The 26,005-nt window shown below is 39.7% G+C and overlaps 1 protein-coding gene across 1 annotated transcript in view; it reads left to right on the top strand.

Moving 5' to 3' along the window:
- The window catches only part of b3glcta (beta 3-glucosyltransferase a), a 69,456-nt gene that overhangs the window by 19,803 nt on the left and 23,648 nt on the right, over positions 1–26,005 (top strand). Inside the window, exons 3-6 of the mRNA XM_034867278.1 lie at positions 1,574–1,613; positions 15,932–16,041; positions 23,619–23,695; positions 24,400–24,511. Of these exons, the coding sequence (XP_034723169.1) occupies positions 1,574–1,613; positions 15,932–16,041; positions 23,619–23,695; positions 24,400–24,511 (339 nt within the window). The remainder of the gene's footprint in view (positions 1–1,573; positions 1,614–15,931; positions 16,042–23,618; positions 23,696–24,399; positions 24,512–26,005) is intronic.

Here is a 26,005-nt window from a genome sequence, read left to right as displayed (position 1 = left end):
TGTCATCAAACATTAGGTCTTATCTACAGTAGGGTCATGGAAATTCATGTAGTAGACACACACACACACACACACACACACACACATATATAGAGGAATGTTCATCGGCCAGTTAATTCATCACACTGGAGATCTCGATTCATTAAGTTTGACGGTGAATTTTTTGTCTTTTGTGATTTTTCTGTTTCCTCACTGCCTGAGAGTAGGTTGGACCGGAGGAGAGGGAGAAAAAAAAACTTTGCACCTGCCACTTTTCTGTCACAAGTACCATATTCAACCAGACAAATTTGTTTTAGGAGTATTTCTTTTTTTCCTTGAGGTGCTCTCTCTCTCCAGCTGAGGAAATGATTTCAGAGGAGTAGTGTGTGATATGATGAGACAGAAACCTTACGGGCATGACTAATGCTACTGAGTCCAATTAAGCTGATGTCTTGTACCCACTGAATTAAATCACCCTAATATGATCTCGCCTGCGTGTGCATATATTTGCCTTTAACTCTGATCACCTGAGAAAATAAAGACAAGACAGAACGCCTCATATATGCATGATTCCTCACTGCGCATAACTTCTGCTATTACTATACTTGTACATGTGAAAATACGTGTGATGCTTTCCCAAATTCTGGACCTATATTTTATATATATATATATATATATATATATATATATATATATATATATATATATATATATATATATATATATAAAATAGGAAAGATAGAAAGTGCAGAAAACAAACCAAAAATAAACGATTTGTAGTCATGACATTATAAAGAAGGTGTTCATTGGCAGGAAATTGTTAAAATAGGTTGTTCTCCATTACTGTATGAAAATTGCAAGCACTCCAAATGTGCTGATATAGTGAGTTGCCTATAGACTGGTTTACAGGACTGACACCAAACTGCTGTGATTTCCTGTAACCACAGCACCACACCCAGTGAAAGTGAATTTATGACTTAGTTAAGCTCTCTGAAGGCTCCAGCAGCTTGCCAGTAGAATGATTGTTAGTCTTCGGAAGTCATAAATCAAAACAGGCCTCGGTTTGTCATTATCTATAAATACTCTGCCATTCTTGCTCTAGACTTGTGGAAACAGCCATACTCGTATGTTCTCGCTTTCTCCCAAGACTGAAAGGTTTCCTCTGAAAGATGGAGGTAAAAGACGGCTCTTCAAAGTTCGCGCATCTTTTGATTGATTTACTCATCCCTCCATGGTCTTCCGCGTGGAGGTGTAACTGTGTTGAACGCCTTAGTTGAGCCAAATTCTCAGAGCCTAAACGCTGCAGGCACAAAACCCACACAATTAGAAAGGACTAATGATGTGGGGTATCACCCATTATTACTACAAATAACCCATAGGGCTTTCCCTATTTAGTATCACTGAGTCTTAATTAGTAATTAGGAAGATGAAGTGGAGTATTTAGCTGAAACTAAGCATCTTCACTCAAGCCATTTTAAGACAATTTCTCCATCTTTGTAAGAACATGAACGTGTATGTATGTAGGTCATTATTTGAAGATGTGTTTAAAGATAATTTTGTTTCTGTAATTATTGAAGTCTTTCTCTCTTTTTAGAGCCAAGATGATATGCATGTCATCCACAACAATCAACTGGGTAAGTCTTCTATTTTTCTAATTTCAGTACAAGCAAAAGTAGGGAACTATGACAAAAATTTAAATGGATGGCCCTTTAGATTACAATCACAATTTTTTTAGCTTAAAATTGATATCACGATTCTCTGCCACGATTGGGACCACTTTAAGACCTATTTTATACGGTCTGTTTAAAACTGACAGAAGTAAGTAGTAGCATTTGTAAAAAAGAAAAAAATCTTATCCTCCTTTAAAAATTAAATCGTGAACAGGGGTGAATCGAGAACGCAATTTTATAACGATTAATAATGCAGTCCTACTCAGAACCCGGGATGTATTTTATTGATACCCCATATACAGTCAGGTCCATAAATATTGGGACATCAACACAATTCCAATCTTTTTGGCTCTATACACCACCACAATGGATTTGAAATGAAACAAACAAGATGTGCTTTATTTGCAGACTTTCAGCTTTAATTTGAGGGTATTTACATCCAAATCAGATGAACGGTGAAGGAATTATAACAGTTTGTATATGTGCCTGCCACTTTTTAAGGGACCAAAAGTAATGGGACAGATTAATAATCATAAATCAAACTTTCACTTTTTAATACTTGGTTGCAACTCCTTTCTAGTCAATTATAGCCTGAAGTCTGGAACGCATAGACATCACCAGACGCTGGGTTTCATCCCTGGTGATGCTCTGCCAGGCCTCTACTGCAACGGTCTTCAGTTCCTGCTTGTTCTTGGGGCATTTTCCCTTCAGTTTTGTCTTCAGCAAGTGAAATGCATGCTCAATCGGATCCAGGTCAGGTGATTGACTTGGCCATCGCATAACATTCCACTTCTTTCCCTTAAAAAACTCTTTGGTTGCTTTCGCAGTATGCTTTGGGTTATTGTCCATCTGCACTGTGAAGCGCCGTCCAATGAGTTCTGAAGCATTTGGCTGAATATGAGCGGATAATATTGCCCGAAACACTTCAGAATTCATCCTGCTGCTTTTGTCAGCAGTCACATCATCAATAAATACAAGAGAACCAGTTCCATTGGCAGCCATACATGCCCACGCCATGACACTACCACCACCATGCTTCACTGATGAGGTGGTATGCTTTGGATCATGAGCAGTTCCTTTCCTTCTCCACACTCTTCTCTTTCCGTCACTCTGGTACAAGTTGTTCTTGGTCTCATCTGTCCAAAGGATGTTGTTCCAGAACTGTGAAGGCTTTTTTAGATGTTGTTTGGCAAACTCTAATCTGGCCTTCCGGTTTTTGAGGCTCACCAATGGTTTACATCTTGTGGTAAACCCTCTGTATTCACTCTGGGGAAGTCTTCTCTTGATTGTTGACTTTGACACACATACACCTACCTCCTGGAGAGTGTTCTTGATCTGGCCAACTGTTGTGGAGGGTGTTTTCTTCACCAGGGAAAGAATTCTTCGGTCATCCACCACAGTGGTTTTCCGTGGTCTTCCGGGTCTTTTGGTGTTGCTGAGCTCACCGGTGCGTTCTTTCTTTTTAAGAATGTTCCAAACAGTTGATTTGGCCACACCTAATGTTTTAGCTATCTCTCTGATGGGGTTGTTTAGATTTTTTAGCCTAATGATGGCTTGCTTCACTGATAGCGACAGCTCTTTAGATCTCATATTGAGAGTTGACAGCAACAGATTCCAAATGCAAATAGCAGACTTGAAATGAACTGTGGACCTTTTATCTGCTCCTTGTAAATGGGATAATGAGGGAATAACACACACCTGGCCATGGAACAGCTGAGCAGCCAATTGTCCCATTACTTTTGGTCCCTTAAAAAGTGGCAGGCACATATACAAACTGTTGTAATTCCTACACCGTTCATCTGATTTGGATGTAAATACCCTCAAATTAAAGCTGAAAGTCTGCAGATAAAGCACATCTTGTTTGTTTCATTTCAAATCCATTGTGGTGGTGTATAGAGACAAAAAGATTGGAATTGTGTTGATGTCCCAATATTTATGGACCTGACTGTATGCTTCATATTTACATTTTAGTTGGCAATTTGCAAACTGTAATCTAAGGTCATATCAAGACTATAATATACTATACGTCTATTCATATTTGTATTCATTTATATCAATGCTATTGCCTTTGATAGTACCTGTGTGTTCAAAGCTGATATACTGCGGGTCATATTTTGGTCTTTGTGTTTGATATTTAAATCCGTCTGCATTAGAGAAGCTCATCTGTAATGTCGGATGACATTCAAAGGCATGACCTATTACTGAGTATTTTTCAGTTATAACTGTGTGCTCAAAGTGTTGAAATACATTGTTACTTGATATAATCGGGAATTGTAAATTTTAAAATGAATAAAAGGTTGGAGAGTTTGAGATTTGAATAGTATATGCTGTTAAATGAAATGGATAAAAGGGCTTTGTTCTGATGGCTGTCTGGAAAACGTAATCTTCAGTGTTCCTCAGACATTTTCATGAATATAGTCCCTGTCTCTTTATCAATTTGACAGCGACCAGGAATCTCATAAGTTGAGCAGATAAAAAGATCTAATGCATGCATTTCATGCTACAGGGGACACATAAAATCCCTATCTGAGAGTGTTTTTGGGAGCCTGCAGACGAGTTTGGAGACAGTTTTTCTGGACCTCTGCCTATTGTTCATCAACTGGGTCACCACAAACGCAAAATCACACAAAAGCAATTTCATAATGCCCTCATTTGGCACCTCAGCACAGAGAGGAAACACAAACAGACAGTTATCCGAAAATGGAGCTCCACTATCTGTCACCGCCATGGTAACTCCCTTTGTCACACCAGAAAGGCTACGCTCCCCTGCAGAGAGTGTTTTGTGTGGGCAGGAATTCAAAAGATGGATAAAGGAAATTCTGGCTTTCTATTGTTTTTACAATACAGTGAACTTCAAAAGTAACGACTGGCTTGCTTATTTCAAAGGAGCTGCTGACCTTTTAAAAGGTATTGGAAATAATCACTCAAACAATGTTTCTTTGGAGGGAATACAGGGTGCCAAATGCTACTGAAACATGCTTGCATCTTGTGTTGCTGCCATTGTTTATTTGCACATTAAGTACTGCTCTTTTTTTGACTGTTTTTAATATCAGTGTCATCGTAATGTCATATTGTCTTGTACAGCAGGATCATGACAATAACGCTTTCTTCTTATCTTCAAATCTAAATCCAATGATGTCTCATTTACGTCTGAATAAATTGAGGCATTATGTACTGTATGTACACACTGCACTCCCATACAGACACTAAAGGGTGCCTTGTATCTGATGTTGAGGGCCACTGACCAAACGTCAGTATTTGATGAGTTGGCAAAAACCAGCCCGCTTAGGGGAAGCCTGTACGCTCTGCCCGAGGGGAGATGCTAACGTGGCTGGAGGTAGAGCTGGGCATTATAGTGATATTATATCGATATCGTGATATGAGACTAGATATCGTCTTAAATTTTGGAGATATATATATATATATATATAAATAATATCCAAACTGTATATATATATATATATATATATATATATATATATATATATATAATATCCAAAATTTAAGACGATATCTAGTCTCATATCACTCTTATCACGATATCACGTAAAACTTTGTATTAGTGTGCATAAAGAAGCAATAAAAGATGGAAAAATCTCCAAAAGGCATCAAATGACAGATTAGACATTCGTATAATATGTCCCAAAAAAATAATTTTATTTCCATCGTTTACACTTTCTAAATAACAGAAAACTAAAAAATGGTGTCTGCAAAAGTTTGGGCCCCCTGCAGAGATTCTTGCATGCACCGCCCCCTTTGGAAAGCTGAGACCTGACAGTGGCACGGATTGTTCTCAATCACTGCTGGAAAGACCAGGTGATTATAGTAAAGTTGTCAGCTGTTCTATTATTTGCTTTTACCCACTTAGTCATTTTATCCACATTACTGATGATTACTTATCAAAAATATCATTGTGTAAATATTTCGTGAAAGCACCAATAGTTAACACTACAATATTGTTGTGGTATCAATACCTAGGTATTTGGTCAAAACTATCGTGATATTTGATTTTCTCCACATCGTCCAGCCCTAGGACAGGGAGGACATGAGATGTTTTTTGTGCCTGTCTGATAAAGTTTGGGGAAGAAAAACATTGTTAAAATATCCGTGCTAAAAATGTTCTCCATCAGTGCCCAGGGCCCCAACTGAATGCAACATAATCTTCGACAGCACAATCAAGAGATGTCTGTTTGCCACACATTTTATTGTCTCTTCCCAGTGCCAGCATAAATGTTTGCTGACAGGAGAACACTTCTTCAATTGCCCATTAAATTTAGTTCATAAATGAAGAAATATCACACCGGCATCGCTCGCTTTCTTCTTCTTCTCTAAATCAGTTTAAATCAAACAATACATTATCAAAACTATAGTAATATAAAGTTATACTCTGCTGCGTCACAAAACAATAGAAATCATAACACAGGTCTTGGAAAGCATTTGGCTGCCAAGCCCAATCAATTCAGTGAATTCACAGATGAGAAAGTAGAATAGATAAAAATCTATGTTTTATATGCATTGTTACGGTAGAGGACGCCCAGTAATGCATGTAAATAACTTTCTCATTTAAACTTTAAGTTTTTAGTTTAAGATCCTGCCCTGTGTTCTAACGCACTCCTGATTTAGAGCACACATACAGTACTTGTGCAGAATACTGTATGGAAGTAATATACATTTGGACAGGAATAGTTGTTAACTAAATTTATCTTTATCCTGATTCAGACATTTTGAAATCTTGTTTGCCAAACTCTGCTGTTTATGTTAGTAGATGTGAGGCAGTAATGTCATTATGTCTTACAGTATGTTATGTCCAAGAAAGCAGTTTTGACTATAATTCAGGGGGCTGATAACCCAGACCACAGTTATCCATTACAAAGTACAGCCTTGGTGAAGAATTACAGCCACTAGAGCCAGTCCCACAATGAGCTTTTCTTAGTAAGTGCCATTTCTGAGTCTGTAGCTTTTGAGGAGGGAGGGGGCAAGTTGGAAGCTGGGGGTGTGGCCTTGACCGACTGCCTTTTTGTTTATTTGAAAGCCATGATGGCTCTCTCTCATGGGTGGGCCAAATTCTCTGGGCGGGCAAAGCAGAGAAAGGGGAGATAACCTTGCCCCTTATGACCTCACAAGAACCAAGATTCCAGATTGGCACATCTGAGCTTTCATTTTCTCAAAAGGCAGAGCAGGATCCCCAGGGCTCGGTTTACAACTATCACCATTTCTCGCCACTGGGGGACTATAAGCAGACTCGTGGAAGTCATATAATGGATCCATGGTGATCATGTTGGCAGAGTGTGTATGCAATGTAACGTTAGTCCGACAGGGTTTGTGGCTCTCTGTGTGTAGAAAAGCACCGTCACACAGTGATGATAGTGATAGTGAAGGTACAGTAGTCAGTCTTTTATGTTTGCTGCAGAGACGAACTGAATCATGTGATTAAAGCAATGTTATCACAACGTCTCCCGGACAGTTTCCACTGTAGAAAGCTGCTGCCAGCCTGGCTAAAGCTAATATAGTTAGCCTAAAGAAGCAAGGCGTCTGTCCCAACTAACGTTACGGTTTTGGAGCCGCATCACTGGAAACGTAACACTAATCTACAACAGCACTCTGTTTCTGATAATGGCATTTACACTGAAGTGTTCTTGTTGTTAGTGCGTGACATGCAGTCTCTGCATGCACAGCGAACCACCAATCAGACTCAATGTTGATACATTTATCAAACAAACACGCATGTATATGTTATTCATATCATTCACTTTAGCCTGGATAGTATTATATGAATACAATGGTGTCATGTGAGTCTGTGTGTGCGAGTGAGTGTGTGTGTAACCGACAAATTTTACTCTTCAAAATCTCTTCAGATGAGTATTTTTAGTCACAGCAACTACTTGCTTTGGTGTTTTTAAAACATTAAAGTTCAACAAAGAATGATTCAAAAGAGAAAAGTTCCATTTTTATTTTCTATGTAGATGCACTCCCCTACTGAATCACCCAAGTAGTAATTTATTATTTTCAAATAAAGCTCTTTATGTAATCTTCTAAAAATTTGTCCTTTTTCATATTGCAATAAATATCGTGCAGGCCTAGCGTCCGGTGTCATTCCTGCGCAGAAACTCGAGTGAAGGTAATTACCTCTTTTGAAGAGTCCATCATGTTGTTTTAATCCTCCTTGGCTAGTGTCCTCCTTGGCTACCAGCAACTGTGTGGAGAAGGGGCTGGGGCTGTGCACAATCACGTAAGGCTTGCATCATGGGAATGATGTACTGACCTAATTGTTTTCATAACTTAGAATTCCTTAAGGGGGAGACAGAAACTACGCACTATAGCTTTAAGAGAATAAATGAGAACATGTTTTTACAATATTGCATGACTTATGTTGGGGGGGTATTACTGGTTTTTGGAACATTCTTTGTGCTCTCAAAGTAACTACATCCCTGTTAGTTGTATGTGTGAAAATGCGTTGAAATGGAAAGAAACTATGAGACCTTCAGACACCATGAAGCAGGATTTTTATCTCTGGTAAATCATGATTTGAACTCCTTACCGCCTGGCTGCGTTACATTATGGTCTAGTGGTGCTGGAGAAATTGGTATTTGGTCCCCTTCCATTCTCTTTTTTTTGTTTACAGTTTCTTCTGGTCATGGCCAGTAGCTGTTTCCTAAACTTTGCTACAAATGTAAAAAAAAATTCTCTGCTCTTTGACCTTTAGAGAGTATCACCTGAATTAGCTGTTAACTGTTGATGTGGAGACAAAAAGATGACCTGTGAGTTTAGTTCTTTATATGTGGGAGAAAGAAACGACAAACGGCAGAGTTAAAGTAAATCACCCTTTTTAAATGTGGATTAATTTTTTTCATAGTGCATAGCGTTTGATAGTTGAGGACACAGAGCAATGCTGTACCACAAACAATGAATGGTATTGCTTGAGAGCAGGGAAGGTCTGCCAGAATTTAAATCAGATTGTCACTATAACAATAATTAGGCCCAGGAATGTAGTGCTACTGTCTCCTCAACAGTTGTATTATGCATATTCATGACGTGTCTTGGAGCTAGCTTCTTCAGACCAGGGAGATGTGCATTGTATCTTCAGGAAGTTACAGTGTTCACAAGGTGATGATGGAACTCTTCCTGCGCACCAACTAACATTCTCTGTGTATTTACTTTTCCTTATTTTCTGTTACATTTCCTAGTGCCTGGCTGCATGCCCCCTCTATTGTTATGCTTTTCTTTATTTATTATTCTGAACATGGCTGATGACTTTATTTTCCAAAATTAAAAGAACACCACACATTTATCCTCAAATGTCACTAACAGTGTATTGTGTGTGAAATCATTCATATTTCAAAATGATGAATCCGCCTTTTAGAAATTGGAAAAAGAAAACATATTTTCAAGTGGTGTCAAGCAACATTATAATGGATAATGAAATGGTTTTTGAAGCAAAACCTGGAGTCGGTTGAGTATTAATTGCCTTAGCTTGCTGAATTATTGATGCTAAGTGAGGTTTAAGGATTGAGTTCAGCTCTCATTAGCCTTTAGCAGAGATGTCCGTGGAGTCATGCACTCTAAAGAACGAGTAATGAGTGTGATTATTACGGATTGGAGACCCCTTTTTTCCAACTTTACGTTTTTTATCTGCTAAATAATAGTTTTGTGTTTTTGCATTACTACTTTCTCTGATTGCTTTCCCCTTATGCATACAGTATTACATGCTACCACTGATAGGGGCAGTAAATTACAACTTGACCTAATTTCACCTAAAGGCCCCATGGCAAGAACATTTTTGTGAGGTTTTTTAACATTAATATGCATTCTCCCAGCCTGCCTATGGTCCCCCAGTGGCTGGAAATGGTGATATGTGTAAACCGAGCCCTGGGTATCCTGCTCTGCCGTTGAGAAAATGAAAGCTCAGATGGGCTGATCTGGAATCTTGCCCCATATGAGGGTCAAGGTTTGGCCCGCCCATTAGAAAGTGAGAGAGAGAGAGACGCCCCCCCTCCCCCAATAGCTACAGACACAGAAATGGCGCGTCCTAAGGAAAGCTCATTGTGGGACTGGCTCTAGTGGCGGTAATTCTGCACCAAGGCTGAATTTTGGGAAAGAGACTTCAGATACAGTATTACGGCACCACTAAGGTCTATAAAAAAGAACCCAAAAAGCACCATGTCATGGGACCTTTAACTACAGTGCCGTAAAGTCTAGACTCAATCAGATCTCTGTGATCTGTGTAACAACAGTACAGTGGAATGTTTGCCTTTAACAAAGCGACAGTAATAACCTAATATGTCCTCATTATTGAGGTAAAACTACATTCTCGGTTATATTTTCACTGAATAACTCAATCAATAAACAGAAACTTCTTCCACTTAAGGGGCACCACACCGCAAAGTCCGACGCAAGTGTCTTTGCTTGTTCAGGACAATTTCTCCACTAGGATTAGTGTGTGTCTGAGAGGGTGGGGGGCGTGGCATTACAATGGTGGCTCTCCATCATGATGCCGGTCAACCATCACAACCCTAACACACACACACACTCTCCTGCTCTTTCTTTTGCAATCTTAGTGCATTTCCTTACCTCATGATTGGTTTGATTCCTCATTTCGCTCCCTTCCTGTCTGCCCCCTCTCTGTTGTTTTCCTCTCTCTGTTTTACCAAGAGATATTTACAACACTGACCTTTTCAGCAGTAAGCTGAAAGTTAAATACACCATGCTCTCTATTGATCTTGTGCAAGGCAATTAAAAGTCTGTATTAATATGAGACATAGGCTGATAGAAAATCATTTCACTTGCTGCGTGACACATAGGCCTGTGCCACACCCTGATTGCCTATAGGGAAGTCAATTTTTTTATATGGCTAAATCAAACTCTCACAGCCTAAAAAAGTTGACTATATTGAATTTGGGCTTCCTGATTGAATATCACCGGATGTCTGTGGATTGGATATGAAATCCTGATGCTCTCTGGTGTGACGGTCATGGTTAGTTTGGTCAGAAAAACCGCAACCCAATTTGCTTCGGTGTGGTATGACTCTCAGATGCTCTGTTTCAGACGTGAGGGAGATGGAGGGGGATTTTTTAGGAGAGGGATGATTCTAGGCCATCTTGTCTCTGGGAATCCAATGATGTGAGTCATTGGACTGTAGCAGGTTTTACACCAGCACAATCAGCTGCTGGATGGTGAAGTCAGGCCCGGCGACTATGGAAATGAGCTATTGACATCCTCTATCATCTCTGAATATGTGCTGGCAATAAAGAGCTCTGGATCTGTCATGGGAGTTTCATTGTTCCCACAACGACGTAATGGCCCCACTTGCAGAATTGCATCCCTCTCTACTTGCCGATTTTTGTCATTGAAGTTGCACTATTGATCTGTTTTTCATCCTTACGCGGCTTCTTATCTTTCAGAATCCTAGAACTAGATTTCAAATGCTGCTCTCCCTAACTTATCCACGCATTCATTTGTGCATGCTTACTGTCTGCCATGGATGTGTGTTTTATTTAACCGTGGGGATGGCGATACTCCCGGCTGAATGAAATGTTTCTGTGACAGCTCTGGTGACTACACACACCTGCTCTGTGACACTCATGGAGATGACAGAGCTCCAGGAGTGCCTAGAGGTCAGTGTGCTCTCAGCTCCTCTGCCACTTGGCAACGTCGGCCATCCCGCTCTAAGGAAGTGTCACTATTGATTTGTGTCAACGAGGTGACAACGCTGCAGGGCCAGGCCACTACGAGAATGCACAATCTACATTCAAGTGCAGATAATTACTAGGAGAAATGCACACACAATTTAGTTAATCATCCTCGATTCTTTAATCAGTCTGATCCTCTGCCCTCTTGAATACAGAGGAGCCTTTGCACAGAGAGTGTATGCCATGGACCAGATGGTGATGGTCTTTTAAAAGCCGGCTATGTGCACTGACAAAAGCATCCGATAAGAGAAGGGAGGCAGAATTCTCCTGTGTCTCATTTCATTCAATATATTTCAAGGCTCTTACAGTTTCTTTCATTTTCTATGGAATGGCCTCTGTGGAATACTGAATGAGTGAGGGGAGAGAAACGAACACTAGACTCATGCTTTCTAGTCCCATCAGCCTGGTAAAATAAAATCATCTGCTCCAAGGTGACAGGGGCTTTGGCTTTACCTTCCCATTAACCTTCACTTTCTGTCATCGAGGGATATTTTCAGCCAAGGAGCATCCGTAGATAATTTTACTTAACCAACAAAAAAGAGCTTTGTGGCATGTTCGGTACCAAGGTGCTGCTTAATATCTTTGCCCTACTATTAAAGCGATTAATTGATTGCATGCTTTCACCTCTGGGAATGCTGTGATTAATTCAGTTAGAGTTACAGCTGCTGGTACTAAAAGCACTACTTCTTTGATAACAGAAAAACCAAGCAATTTAAAATTAAACACACCTTATCAACCACTCCTGAGCTAACATCTGGTATCACCCTAGAGCCGGGCAATATATCGAGATCTTGATATGAGACTAGATATCGTCTAAGATCTTGGATATTGTAGTTTTGTAATATGGCACAAGTGGTGTTTTTTTCCTGGTTTTAAAGGCTGTATTACAGTAAAGTGATGTCATATTCTGAACCTACCAGACTATTGTAGCTGTTCTATTATTTGCCTTCACCCACTTAGTCATTATATTCACATTACTGATGATTATTTATCAAAAATCTCATTGTGTAAATATTTTGTGAAACTACCAATGGTCAACACTACAGTATTGTTCCGGTGGCAATATTGAGGTATTTGGTCAAAACTGTCGTGATATTTGATTTTCTCCATATCGCCCAGCCCTACATCACCCTACCAAAACACAAGCCACTGCCTAGTAAAAGGCAAGCAAACGTAATGTATACATTTCTTTTTAGCACACAGGAAGGTGGTGCTGCATTTGAAAAAAATGCTGCGCGTCGGAAAGCTGGCCGATGCCTACCTTTTATGCAAAATTATCCGTCGAACGCAATGCAACTATCCAGTGGAAGTAGACAAAAATCTTTCCAACTAACCTTTTCAATGACAACTTAGGGAGCAGATATTGGTTTCATTTTGAGAGTTTCTGTTTCTATTTGTTGTTCCCTTACCTGCGTCCTTTGATGACAGCCGACAGTAAATTGACGTTTTCACTAGGGATCACCCAATATGGATTTTTTAGTACCGCAAATTTTTTGCCTTAGCCGATGACCAACACAAGCTGCCAATTTTCTTGCTGATATTCTTGCTGATATTTGGAGCCGATACTGCTTTTAGTGCCTCAATTTACATCATAAAAATGTAAACCCTGCCACACTGGATTTGTTTTTTGGAATCTGCTCTGCCATTTCTTTAAAAATAATAAACCAAATCACAGATCGATGTCACTTCTGCAATCATCTTACATTCATATCACCCAAATTATGTGCGCAATGTGCATTATATGGATGGGTGCACTGCATACGGTTAACTTTGCTAGGGTGAAAGGCTTTCATCACCTTCTACAACACAGCCTTGTTGATGTGTTGCTTGCTGACATAGTATAAGATAGATATAATCAGGTTATCACAAAATGTCCTTTTTATCAACACATTTAAATCATTTAAGAAAACAATAAACCTGAAAAGTATCCATTGAAATAAAATGCTTGATTTGTAATTTAAGACTGCCGTGGTGCTAGTGGTGGGTGGGAGGTGTATGGTCTGCACGTGAACGGCAGCGTCTCCAGCAACACAGAGTTGCCTGTGGACGCCTGTCTTGAAATAATGCTGATGAAAAAAAACTATCGGCGAACGCAGCAGCAGTGTATCCACCGATGCCAATACAGGTAAAAACGCAAACATCGGCCCGATATATCGGCCGGCCAAAATCGGCCTATCACTAGTTTGAACAGCGCTGTGGTGGCTTCAAAAACTGAAGAGACAACAATCTCAAAGCAAAAGCTCACCGTCTGTAACTTACACAATCCGACGCTGTGTGATGCCTATCTCACCTATCCAGTAAGAAGTGTTTTGTGGCAACCTTGGCACCAACAGCGTTGGCCCTATAATTAAATACAGGTAGACGTATTGATTGCACAATTGTAATCTTGCATGGGCTGTCATGAGTGTCAAGGGAGTGCACAAAGGTGATTTTTACCTGATAGGAGAAGGACACAGGAGTTATGGAGGTGAAGGAAAAAGGGCATTATGAAAGGATTTTTTTCTTTTTCTCCCTGTTGCTTGATGATTAATCGAAACCCATTAGTGTGGAGACGAGGCCAGTGAATTCAGTCTTAATTAGTTTCTTTTTTTTACCCTTCATTCTCTTTTTCTTGGGCATTGGGGGTATGCATTATCTGCACAATGAGGGATTGCCAACCATCTTATCTGATTTTGCTGTTGGTGTCATGCAGCTGGTGTTATTGCTGTACTGTGCAGTATCGGGAGGCTGCTACCTCACCTGGGGCTTTGAAATGCACTGCTTTATGTGAAACCAGATGCACACACACGTTCACACACACTCCTTCATTTAGCAAATTCAGCAGAAGGACATTTAGAGGTGGTGTAGAGATATTCGCTCCTTAAGCTTTGCTCTCGGCGGAGGTTAGATCTGTTGGGAGATGGACATGCTGAGATTTAGCAAGTAAATCCCCCCTCCCTCTCTCTCCAGGGCTGCAGAATCAATGGGATCTTTGTTATGAGCTGAGCAATAGGAGCGACACACCCACCGACACTTAATTAAGAAGATCTGACACCAATACTGCACTTTGACATAGTGTCTACCCCTGACCCTGCTGCTAATATTTCTGAGTCCAGGATGGGAATCGGTTCAAGTAGTGTAATTGAGGAGGAGGCTATCCATCTAATCTTGCCATTGTCAGCACTCGCCCTTCCCCTTTTTTCATTGTATTGCTTTTACACAATTCCACTGGGATTATTATAGACCTGTCAGCAGTGGCTGCTACTTATTTATGTTTTGAAACATAAAAAATACCCTTAGTCAGCATATTTAGCAACACTTCATGTGAAAAACACCTTCTGGAAATCCTAATTTATGACATTGTATACTCTTTATGACTTTATTCTGTACACATACTTAAGTAACTAATTAAAATGTCTAAAGCAAGTGGGAATTATTTGGCACAAAGCCTGTGAAGTTTGTTTAAGCTCAAATTCAGAGGGGAGCGTACACAACCCCCCCGAGTTTCTGAGCTGCCTGTCATAGCGGAAACACTCTGACATCTCGTCTGCTGTTCGTCTTACTTCACACCTGGATATTGGCTCCCACCTCTCAGCTCTAAATCCTTGAAAAGCCTTTTTGTTGTCAGTCATTTCAGCCATCTGCTGCAGACTTCAGGTTGATGTGAGGGACAGCTTACAGAATTTAGGAGTTGTCAGATGTAATTGTACAGAGCCAAAGACAAAATGACAGATTTTCTTTTTTTTTTATTCCCTCCCCCTCTCGTCCTTTGGTCTAGTTTTGAATGTACTGGTCGTGAGAGCCACAAGCTTTATGTGCACCAGTGTCATTATTCATTGAGCTGTGTCACTGTTACTGCCTTGTACAGTAAATGGATTTCACATGAAGAGGAACTGCAGCGAGCCGGGTCAGTGACAAAGATTGTATCTAAACATGTTGTCGGCATTGAAGAAGGGCTGAATGATTTTGGAAAGTAATTTAATAATAATTTGAATTATTGCGATTTTAACATGCGGCTATTTAGTACGTGTCAGTGCTAAGTAGTTAGCAAGGCCGTTTTTATGTACAATACCTGACGTTGCACAGCATTTCCCTTTTTTAAAAACAGTTCTTTGTTGAGGTCAAGCTACGGCGTAGCGTGCCAAACTGATGCTTTCTCTGCAGACTGCTTCACTCTCGCGAATCACAGGATCAGAGTGTCATTACAGCCTTTGGGATTAAAACATCTAATTTTAACGAATCGCAATATTATTGCAAATGCAATTCACCTTCTAGCCCTACATTGAAGTAGCCTGTATTGCAGTTTTTGAACTGACATTATTGAACAAGTGGCTCCCTGTTAACCATGGCATCAACATGCAGTGTTATTACTGAGTTTCACTGTCAAAGCAGCCGTGTTGCTCGGCAAGAAGAACCGCTGTGTTGTGTCAACCTTTTGGGTGATACGCACAGGAGAATCTTCTGGCTGCTAATCTTTTATTAAGTAACACAGTCTGGGTCGTGCCAGTTATTTAGACCGTGGTCCCTTGTCCCACTCTCAGAAGGTCATTGATCGCCATGATCCTTTTTTCACAGCATTTGAACGGCCTCCCATATCTGCCCTTTGTTTTCCTCCAGACCTGCGGGAGATAGTTTTTGTCATCCAGAGTCAGAGCAACTCCTTCCATGTGAGGCAGGCAGAAAGACGGAAAGCAGACCTCCTGAAGCAGGCACACAGTCTCACAGTGGTAAGACTCAACGCACTTTTCACTCATGCACACACACTCTTATTTTGGAGTAGGAAAAGCACATGAAAGCTCACATATTTCCAAAGACAATTCTAGGTAACTATCATTAGCAGTAAAAGGAACGTCTGTATGTGACTTGTTGTAAGCTGTAACATTTTGTTAATTGGAAACCCATGTGGTATGAAAGTACACAAAAATGGAACATGAATTCACTACATACAGAGAGAAAAAGCTTTTGACGTTTGTTACTCTTACACAATACTCACAGTTTTAAATATTAAATGACAGTAAAAAGAATTATTCATGCCATATTAAACCCCTTAAGTCTGAAAAATGAAAGTGTACTTTGAAATATGCAACATTCTTAGTTCCCTGTGTCAGCAGATCATGCGCTTCCTTATAATTTGATGTATTTAGGAGATCCGGATATTTGTGCAGCTTTGATGTTTGGATAGATGATGCGTTTCTCAACAGATCAACCTTCCATGTCTGGCCTCTTGTGTATATATAAGAAGTGATGACCATCCAAACGCATTTATTCATCTCGTTATTGTGATTCCTGATATTAATTCAGATATTCAATACCAAAAAAAGGCTCAAGGAAAGAAACGGCTATATTTTTTTCCCCCTCCCGGGACATCAGCTCAGAAGGTAATGAAATTTGTACAATATCACAAGGCACATCTGAATTCTGTTAAAGGAGAACACCGAGCACATTTACAGGTCAAAATGCCAATTTTAGTCCATTCAGAGTGTCTTCACGGCCAGATGAAATATGGTGTAATACACAACTTATATTCCGTTTGGTAAAATCACTAGTGACAATATTACAGTAAGATGAAGGATTTGGATGAGACCAATTTAGACCTCAAATGTGGCTTTATATTTCTGTGGCCTTGTTATTGTTTTCTTTGTTCCACCATTGCTGGATGTCACATAGAATACCTATATAATCTACACTATTAAAATAATTTATACATAATCACAGTGAGTTATTTTATTTAGTCTATTGCTGTTGTTTTGGTTAGGAAAATACTAAGTATGCCACAGAATTTTAAATACCATGCTGTGGAAAAGTATTGGACACCCTGCTGTCTGTTCTGTCTCCTATTTATTTAACAACCCATAAATCCTTTACGCTGTCTTTCAGCAATACAAAGTCCAATATATGTTTGTTATTGTTCAAATCTGATAAGTCAAATTGTGTCCACAATTTGGAAGGATTGTTTCATGTTTCCTGTAATGAATAGTGGCATCAGTTTGTGCCATTGAATAAGATTAGTCAGGAATAGATCCAGTTACACTAATGGACTTCAACTTTTATAAGAGGAGACAGAATTTATGAATACCTCATCATGTTGTGTTTGCATTTATGGTCTCAGAGACGTTTGGCTGGTTTTACTCTTCTGTTCTGCGTGTAATTACACATACTAAGTCCACGTCCTGAGAGAATTTTAATCAGCAACTTCTCAGCGGTGGCAGTAAATGCTTGACAGCTTTTCAGAGAGATATAAGACTGAAGGACTTGTGATCAAAATGAGTTATCTTCACAGAATCAGAGTGAGAATGTCTTCAGCCTCAGGTGAACATAAAACGCACTCAGAGAGCACATGTTGTACCTCCATCAAGGCTGCAGTGTCCTGAGAGAGAATTTATTGAAATAAAAAAAATACTAAAATTTCAGAAAAGGGAAATTACAAAAGAGAGGGATGAAAATGGAAAAACAAATGACTTTCATTTTTACTTAATTTTCCCTCTCCCATTTTCTTGCATGTTAAATGCAAGAAAATAAAATTGCATGGTACTGCATTTATTTGGCACATAGCAAACCTCACTGGACAATGGGCCTTGCAATTTTTGATCTTATTCACCGATGGTGGCAGAGCTGCCATGCAAGCTTCTGGCTTTGCCATTGGGAGCAAATAGGGGTTCAGTGTTAAGGACAGTTAGACATGTGGACAGACGGGGCCGAGGACTGAACTGCTGATTACAGGACAACCCGCTCTACCTCCAGAGCCACAGCTTGATACGTTTTTATTATTCCTTTTCCGTCACACATTACAATTTAAAAAGGGGTTTATTCGAAATACTGAGAAAGTACAGTGGGCTGGGATTGCTTCCATGCCGCTTTCGCAGACCGTTCCCCAATATGTGAAATAGAGCCTGAACAATATATTGGCAGATATCAGCCGATATTAGCCATTTCAGTATTGGTATCGCTATTTATAATAGCAGATTTTACTTAATATTCATGAACCAGAATCATTTATAATGACAAATATATGATTCTAATAAATGAATATTCAAATAATAAAATAAAAACGGACAGTCAGCCTGTTTTGTTCTGCGTTTCTGCATTTAAAAAAAAAATATATATATATATATACAGTAGATATCGGCCAGTGTATCGGAATATCAGATTTTTAAGTAACCAAATATTTACATCGGTGTTGGTCTTACAAATCCTTTATCAGTCGGGCTCTAACGTGAAATACCAACATTTTTTCACAACCACATGCGCTAACATGCACGTGCGTCTGCATGGACTATCATACAAAGATCAGAGAAGCTGAGATTACAACAAACCGAGGGAGTGTGACTTTATTCTCTACTCAGGACGCCATTACTGCACTCTATCTTTACATGGCAAAAAGCTGTTTTCTGCTATATTAATGTGCTGAATATCGAGCACAGCCCCTTCTCTTTTTTTTTTTAAGCTTTCGCATTTAAGCTTTTAATTTTTGCATTGACATTTAAGATTTTAGTTTTCACATCCCCATTTCACAATATCCATTGTTTTTTTAATTTCAAGTGTAATTTTAACATATATCCCTATATGCCATTCAAGCGCGGGCAGCAATTTATGAAAGCATGTTAGAAATGTCCTGTCATGCACTTTTAGACAATCATTGATCTACAGCAAGAACATCTCATTGAAAAAATCTCACTGATTTCATTGATATCTTGCTAAAAACATGCAGGACTGAACCATAACTGTCTTTTCAGTTGTAAATATAGTTAATAGTCCAGCAGAGTAGCTTTGAAACTAAACTAGATTAGTGAATACCAGCTTGGTCATGTGAAAGTTTGTCTGATTTGTGGCCTATTGTTGGTGCTGGATTTCCCAAAATAAAAATGCAGCAAAGAAAGAAAACAAAATCAAATCTTACTCTCTAGTTCCATCTTAAATACTACCACCCCCAACTTCTCATGCCAAACACGAGTTAAACCAGCCATCCACCATTTCACACCCACCTCGGAGGCATTTCACACACACGCTTATAATTCTGCTTAGAGGGTGTTCGTGGGATACTAAAGGAAAAAGGTCAAAGCCAAATATTACAGGGGATTTGCTTAGTTTGTAGCTGTTAAGCATGTTTGATGTACAATATCTTGTAGTGCATTGCCATGGAAACCCTGGCATGTGTTGAAAATATCTTGAAATCTGAATCTGACTGCGGATACATGAGGGAGCTGAAATAACTTTAGATTTTCAGTCCTACTCGAGACACAAGGTTCAGGTTCTGGTTAAACTGTGTCTTTTCTTCAGGTCACATAGCAAAGAATAATATGACTAGTATTGTGGTAAAAAGCATTCAATCAAAATGTGTTTACAGTAAGTGCTTTACATCAGGAACCAAGTAAAAAACAACACATTATACAATAAAAAAATGAAGCACATAACACAGTAAAATTTGAAAAGGTTACATAGAAAAAGGCGAGTGAAATTGTCACACCACAACTAGGTATTAAAAGCCAGCCTAAACAAATAGGTTTTTAGTTTAGACCATTGTAACACTATTTTGTTTTGAAATGACTTAAGGCTGACTAAGTGGTGCTAAATGTGTGCAATTAGAACAAAGTCTGTGATAAATTGCAGATTTGTAATCCAATTACTGGCTGCATGGGCCAGAACTTTCTGAAAGGAAATGAAGGACAAACTGAGGTGGTTGTTTTTGGAGCAAACGAGGAAAGATTAAAAGTCTGCGCTCAGCTCCAATCAACGATGTTAAAAACAGCAGACAAAGCCAGAAATCTTATCAAACGTCTTTTTATTAAAGAATGTGAATCATCATAAAATTTGGCTGTACATTCTGAGTTCTTGTTTTTAAGGTAAAAAAAGAAAAAACAAACAATAATAGCAAGAGAAACAAAGCAAAGCAAAATAAAAAGCCAGAAATCTTGGTTTATTCATGGACTGACATGAATTTTAACAGCCACATTAAGACAATTAGTAAGTCAGCCTATTAACACCTTAATAATGTATTAAGGGTTAAAGAACTTATGTGTCAACAGGATTTTGAAAAACCTCTCCATGCTTTTATCTCCAATAGACTGGACTACTATAACGATGTATTTACAGGTCTCCCTAAAAAATCAATCAGACAGCTGCAGCTGATTCAGGACGCTGCTGCTCGGGTCCTCACTAAGACTAAGAGAGTTAAACACATAACTCCAGTTCTGAAGTCCTTACACTGGCTTCCTGATTCTCAAAGAATCGATTTCATTTGCTAGTTCATAAATCACTAAACAGTTTAAGGCCAAAATACATTTCTGATCTGCCACTACACATATTAGCCACCCAGACCTCTCAGGTCATCTGGGACAGATCCAGAGTCAGAACTAAACAGAGGGAGCAGTGTTCAGTTTTTATGCTCCTCATATCGGGAACAAACTCCCAGAGAACTGCAGGTCCGCCGCAACTCTGTTCTTTTAAATCAAGGCTGAAGACCTTTCATTTTGATGTTGCCTTTCTTTAAATGGTTGTTCATTTCTTTAGTGTTTAATTTCTCATACTGCACTGTAACTCTTATTCTGTGTTTTATCTGTTTTTGTGTAAAGCACTTTGAATTGTCCTCTTGCTGAAACGTGCTCTACAACAAAGCTGCCTTGCCTTACCTTCCAAGACGGGAGCCCCATGTACTATCAGTATTTTTGTCTCCGAGCCTTTTTCACCCTCAGCAGATATTTCGGTTTTATCCTCGTCTGAGTGTGGAAGGTTTTGTGATATCCCTCAGGGGCGTCAGACTGCAGGGGTAAAGGGGACTGAATACACAGGCCCCTCATGTGAGGAGGGCCCAAAAAATGCTAGAGTGAATAGCTTTGGATGCGGGGAGGGCCCGTAGAAAATGCCTTTCAACAGGGCCCCGAATTTTGTGCTACGCCCCTGATATCCCCACATTTACACAGACAGGAACTTGTGTATTCTATGTGGCGGCTCACAGCCCATGTTCCTACAGTCTGACATTCTGCCTTCTGGGAGGAATTCACATTACATTTATACAGTATTTTTGTCATTTAGCCAATGCTCATATCCACAGAGACACGCACATGTACAACAGAATGAGATTAAACTCAGAAATCTTAAACAGCAGAAGGGAAATGCACCATGTTTCTAAATGCTTTCTCGTGCATCACTTGTATTTTCTCAACAGTTTGTGCATTTGAGGGAGCCACTGGGATTGAAATATTTTATTATGGATTCCTGGTCTTCAGGCAGAGATTTGGCACCTCATTGGCATCCACAAGTTTTGACTGTAACTCATCACTGAAGTGGTTTTGACAGGTGGTTATCTCCTGTCTTCCCTCTAGCCCTTCCAATGGGTAGATGCATAGCTTTACTGTCTGTCCCTCCGTTACAACCAGATCTCGGTGACCCCCATCTTCTCTCAAGTCACCAAGCAATCAGTGTCCTATTTGTTGCAATCACGCAACACACGAGGACCAGCTCTTATCTGTTGAGGAGTCTGCATCTTGGACACAATCACCATAAAAGAATTGGCCTCCCTTTTATTGAACACCTCCTTCATCACAGGAATGTCAATAGCTCTTTGAAGCAAAAGCTTTTGTTTTTGAGATTGCCTTATTAGATGGCGTTTTATTTTTCTAATTTAACTTTCCTCTGAGTTACTCTTTTTTTTTAATTGCTGCGGTGGTGTAAAAGTCAAGGAGAGAGCAGTTTAATAAAACACGGTAGGTGTCATTGCTTTAAGATAAAAGTCATATTAGATGAGAGCTAACTGACTAATAGGGTTTAATAAGTGTAAACAGTGTGCGCCTCACCCCCTAAATCAAACAGGCTCCCGTTAGACAGAATGGCTCCGAGGAGACTGTTCCCCCTGACTTCCTGCATGATGAGTGGACCATGCAGTAATGAACCGCGGGCTCTTAGGTTCCGCTGCTCTGCTCTCCCCGCAGTGTGAAACATTGGCTCTCTCACACAATCCTCACACCTACTGTCATTCCTCGCTATAGAAAATGTCACTGAAACCGATTCTTCTTATTTGGACGCGATCATATGCACTGTCCATGTCCTTAAAAATCCTGTGCTTGTTTCCGGTGATATTTGTGTCTAGCTTGGTGTTTAGTTTGGGCAAGCAACAGCAGCAACCCTGAAGGCAAAATTGGTGTTAAAGGACAAGCTTGATCTCCTTTTCAAAGTAACGATTGAAATGACTCCGCATTTTCCTCATGTTATCCAATCTCATGGAAAGATCAAAACATAAAAAAAACCTAATAAAGCCAAGGTCAGACAATATGTGCCTGATAAAGCCTTACTGGACCGGCGTTGGGAATGAAACCATTTGAATACATCACCCTCTGGTCAGCAGCGTTACACCAACTGAATCAACCTTTGAATTTGACATCACAGTCACTCTCTGCACACAAACTACGTATGCTGTGCTGACGGGATAGAACAAAATGACAGGACCCACTTTCACTGACATGGACAATAAATGATTACAGGTTCACTTTCATTTATAAAAGTCTATTTACGGAAACATTCATTGTTGTTGCTGTCGGTGGGGATAATGAAGTTTCCCGGCACTGTACCGTTAATCTACTGTGGGGATGCAAGGCGGACAGACTCATGGTAACAAAGGGAACATGTCAATGCAACAGTGATGTGCTGTTGGACAACAATGGCGAACTGTAGCAACACAGGCAATGCTTGTAGGCTTTAGTCGTTTCATGGGATTTGTTGACATTGAAAAGAATGTAGTATATCACCGGTGTTATCAGGAATTTTGCAGCTTTGTACTATGTATTCATTTTTGTCAACACTACTGCTAACTATATTGCTTTGAGGTCAAGTAGCGCAGATTTGTCAAATTGCATTTCCATGCAGCAATAGTTTAGATTAACAAATATAACGCAAGACTTGATATTCACTGGGACGTATTAAACAACTCAAGCATATTTTAGCAGTCTGCTAATAGATATTCATATCTTACCGACATTTAAACTGCTTGGTTGCATAGACTGGTAGAAAAATATATTTGAAAAAATGTCAAACACACCTGCCTGGATTGCAAAATGTTTAGCTTTAATGCAGAGTATAAGTATGTGATTTGTATTAAATGGGCTGCAACACTTGCATGTGTGGAAGGTCAACGGTGATGAGCCAGTTCTGGACCATGCATGTCCCAGTCACAGGACAGTCTCTCTCTAAATTGCAGGCAACCCGTGGGTCCTTTATTGCAGAAAAGGAGTAGTTACTGTCTTTCGCCTTGTGTAGCTGTTGTACAGTTAAAAAACGTTACAGTATGTCTGGTCTGTGTGCTGTTTTCTTTCAGGAGCCACCGGTGGTTTTGCTTCTGCACAGCTTATCAGATAACCAGGGAGATTGGAGTATCCTTCCTCTGCTGCCTTAGTAAGTATCCCTGAATGCTCAGGATTGAATAAGCCTGTCATAAAAGTTTTATGGGTTCAATATATGGACAGCATGTCAGAAACATTGTGTCTTCCTTCAGTTGAGATTTTAGAGGTTATATTTTGGTTTTGGGGACATTTTAGCCATGTTTTAAGGCTAAAGATTGCTGAGAAGCGATTTCCAAGACAATAACTGTGATTGATTGCCTCACATTGCCTTATGATGAATGCCAACCTAATGTGTCCATACATGCAGCAATGAGCCCTTTGCTGTAGTAATCCAGTGGTCGAAACAGCATGATAATACTTTTTGGTTGTCTACATGCTTGGGCCTTCTTAATCATCCAATATGTGTTTGATAAATGTTTATCTTGGAGATGGAGAATATCATCTGAATCAGTTTTCTTCCTCCATCATAAAGATTTAGGACACAGATCACCAAAAGGACGCCAAATCATTACAGAGCCGCCCTACCTAAAAATAAATCTGTGTTTTTGTTTTTGTCTTTCTGCCCATTAGAGAAACTGTGGCTGCCTTGATATGACTGGGTCAGGAGCCTCAGTTAGATAGTTCCTCAGACTGAACTGAAATAAGAAACATAACAGTTTTGTGTAGAGTTTGTCTGTGCATGGCAAAGTTACATTTATTGTTGTTTGATTGTTTAACTCTAGTTTTGATTATCCTTTACTTTGTGTGTGTCCTCAGCTTGTCACAGTCCTTTGGGAAAAACTCATCCTGGATTGTGTTTCTGGAGGAGGAAACAAATGTGAAGATGACTAAGCTGGTTCAAGTCCTTAGACAATTTGACAAGAATAAAGTAAGTATGCAATATTCCCTCCAAACCTCCATCTCTCTCTGTCTGACTTTACATTGCTCTGTCTGTCTATGCCAAATTCATCAGCGAGACCAAAGCTCCCTGTTTGGAGCTGCAGCTTGATCATCGCTTCGATTAGCAGATCCAGTATCGGTTTGGCTCCAGCTCTGCTGCAGCTGCACTGAGCTCACCTGTCAGACATGTCAGTCCAGTCTGCCGTAAACCTAATTTAAGCCCCGTCTCTCCACTCATGAAATTATTTTCCTTGTATGTGGGTCGGTGGGGTAGGTTGAATATAAATGTTGGATAAACACTGCAGTCAAATAACATCTTACATTGACGTTGTAATTAAAAGATTTATTCTTAATAAAGCTGAGCAAAATAGTTTCTCCTTCATAATAATAATCCAAACAACTGGCCCATCGTTATGGACAAAAACAGAACTGGGCCAAAAATCATGATAATTATACTGTGATGGAAAGCCTAAGAAATAATGTATTTGTTATCAGCAAATGCTGAGGTTTTCACAACAACAAATGGAAACCTTGTTTATTATCATCTTGGACTATTTTTACACTGTATTGTATTTCACTTTCAATTCAAAACTGAAATCCATAAGTTGTTCCCATTGTTTTCACCTACTCCGCAGGATAAGGTCGTGGATACTCACAAAATAATGATTTGATTCATTATAACATGCCCTAAAACCAAGACTTCTCTTGCAGTTGTTAAAGGACAGTGTGGCTAGCTGCGTATTGTGATAAGCAAGACAAAATCACCTCTCAGTATAACGCAGTACAATTTAACAGCGCCATAAACTACAGCCTGAACAGTGATCAAGTTAAATGAAGTGAAATTACAACCTTTATTTATAGTGGGGTTGTTGTATTAAACTGTTGTTGCTAGATGAAGCTAACAAACTTGGCAACCACATCAGTGTCTTAAATTATTATGTTGTGTTAGCAGAATGACTACATGAGCTAACCTCATAACATAAATATTTAAGCAAAAAGTGCAACGTTTTGGGAACCATGCTTATTTGCTTTCTGGCGGAAAGTTGGATAAGAAGATTGACACAGTGTTTGCTGTTGGATTTTTTTTAGCAGTGGGGGCAGGTCTCTCTGCCCAGAAACCTCCGAATAGTTCTACTTGTTGTCAAATTGCAATGCGAGTGACCGCCAAGGGTGGGGTGGGGGTCATTATGTTGTCAGGTTTATTTAAAAGGCAACTGTGACAACATTGTGCGTCTGCCCTATTTCTGATACTGTGGCGGTAGAAAGGATGCCGTAGCGGGCAGCCACTACAAAATCAACATGGTGGGAACACTGACACCACCCTCACCACTTTGTTTCTCTCACTATGACTCTAGAGTTGCTACTCACTCCGAAGATAATCACCGTCAGTCTCTTGCTCTCTCTACCACACGCGCGCACACACACACACACACACACACACACACACACACACACACACACACACACACACACACACACACAC

Source organism: Etheostoma cragini, chromosome 3, assembly GCF_013103735.1.
Source record: "Etheostoma cragini isolate CJK2018 chromosome 3, CSU_Ecrag_1.0, whole genome shotgun sequence".
Taxonomy (NCBI): Eukaryota; Metazoa; Chordata; class Actinopteri; order Perciformes; family Percidae; genus Etheostoma; species Etheostoma cragini.
The sequence above is the reverse complement of the archived record's forward strand: the minus strand, read 5'-3'. Positions and strand labels throughout refer to the sequence as shown.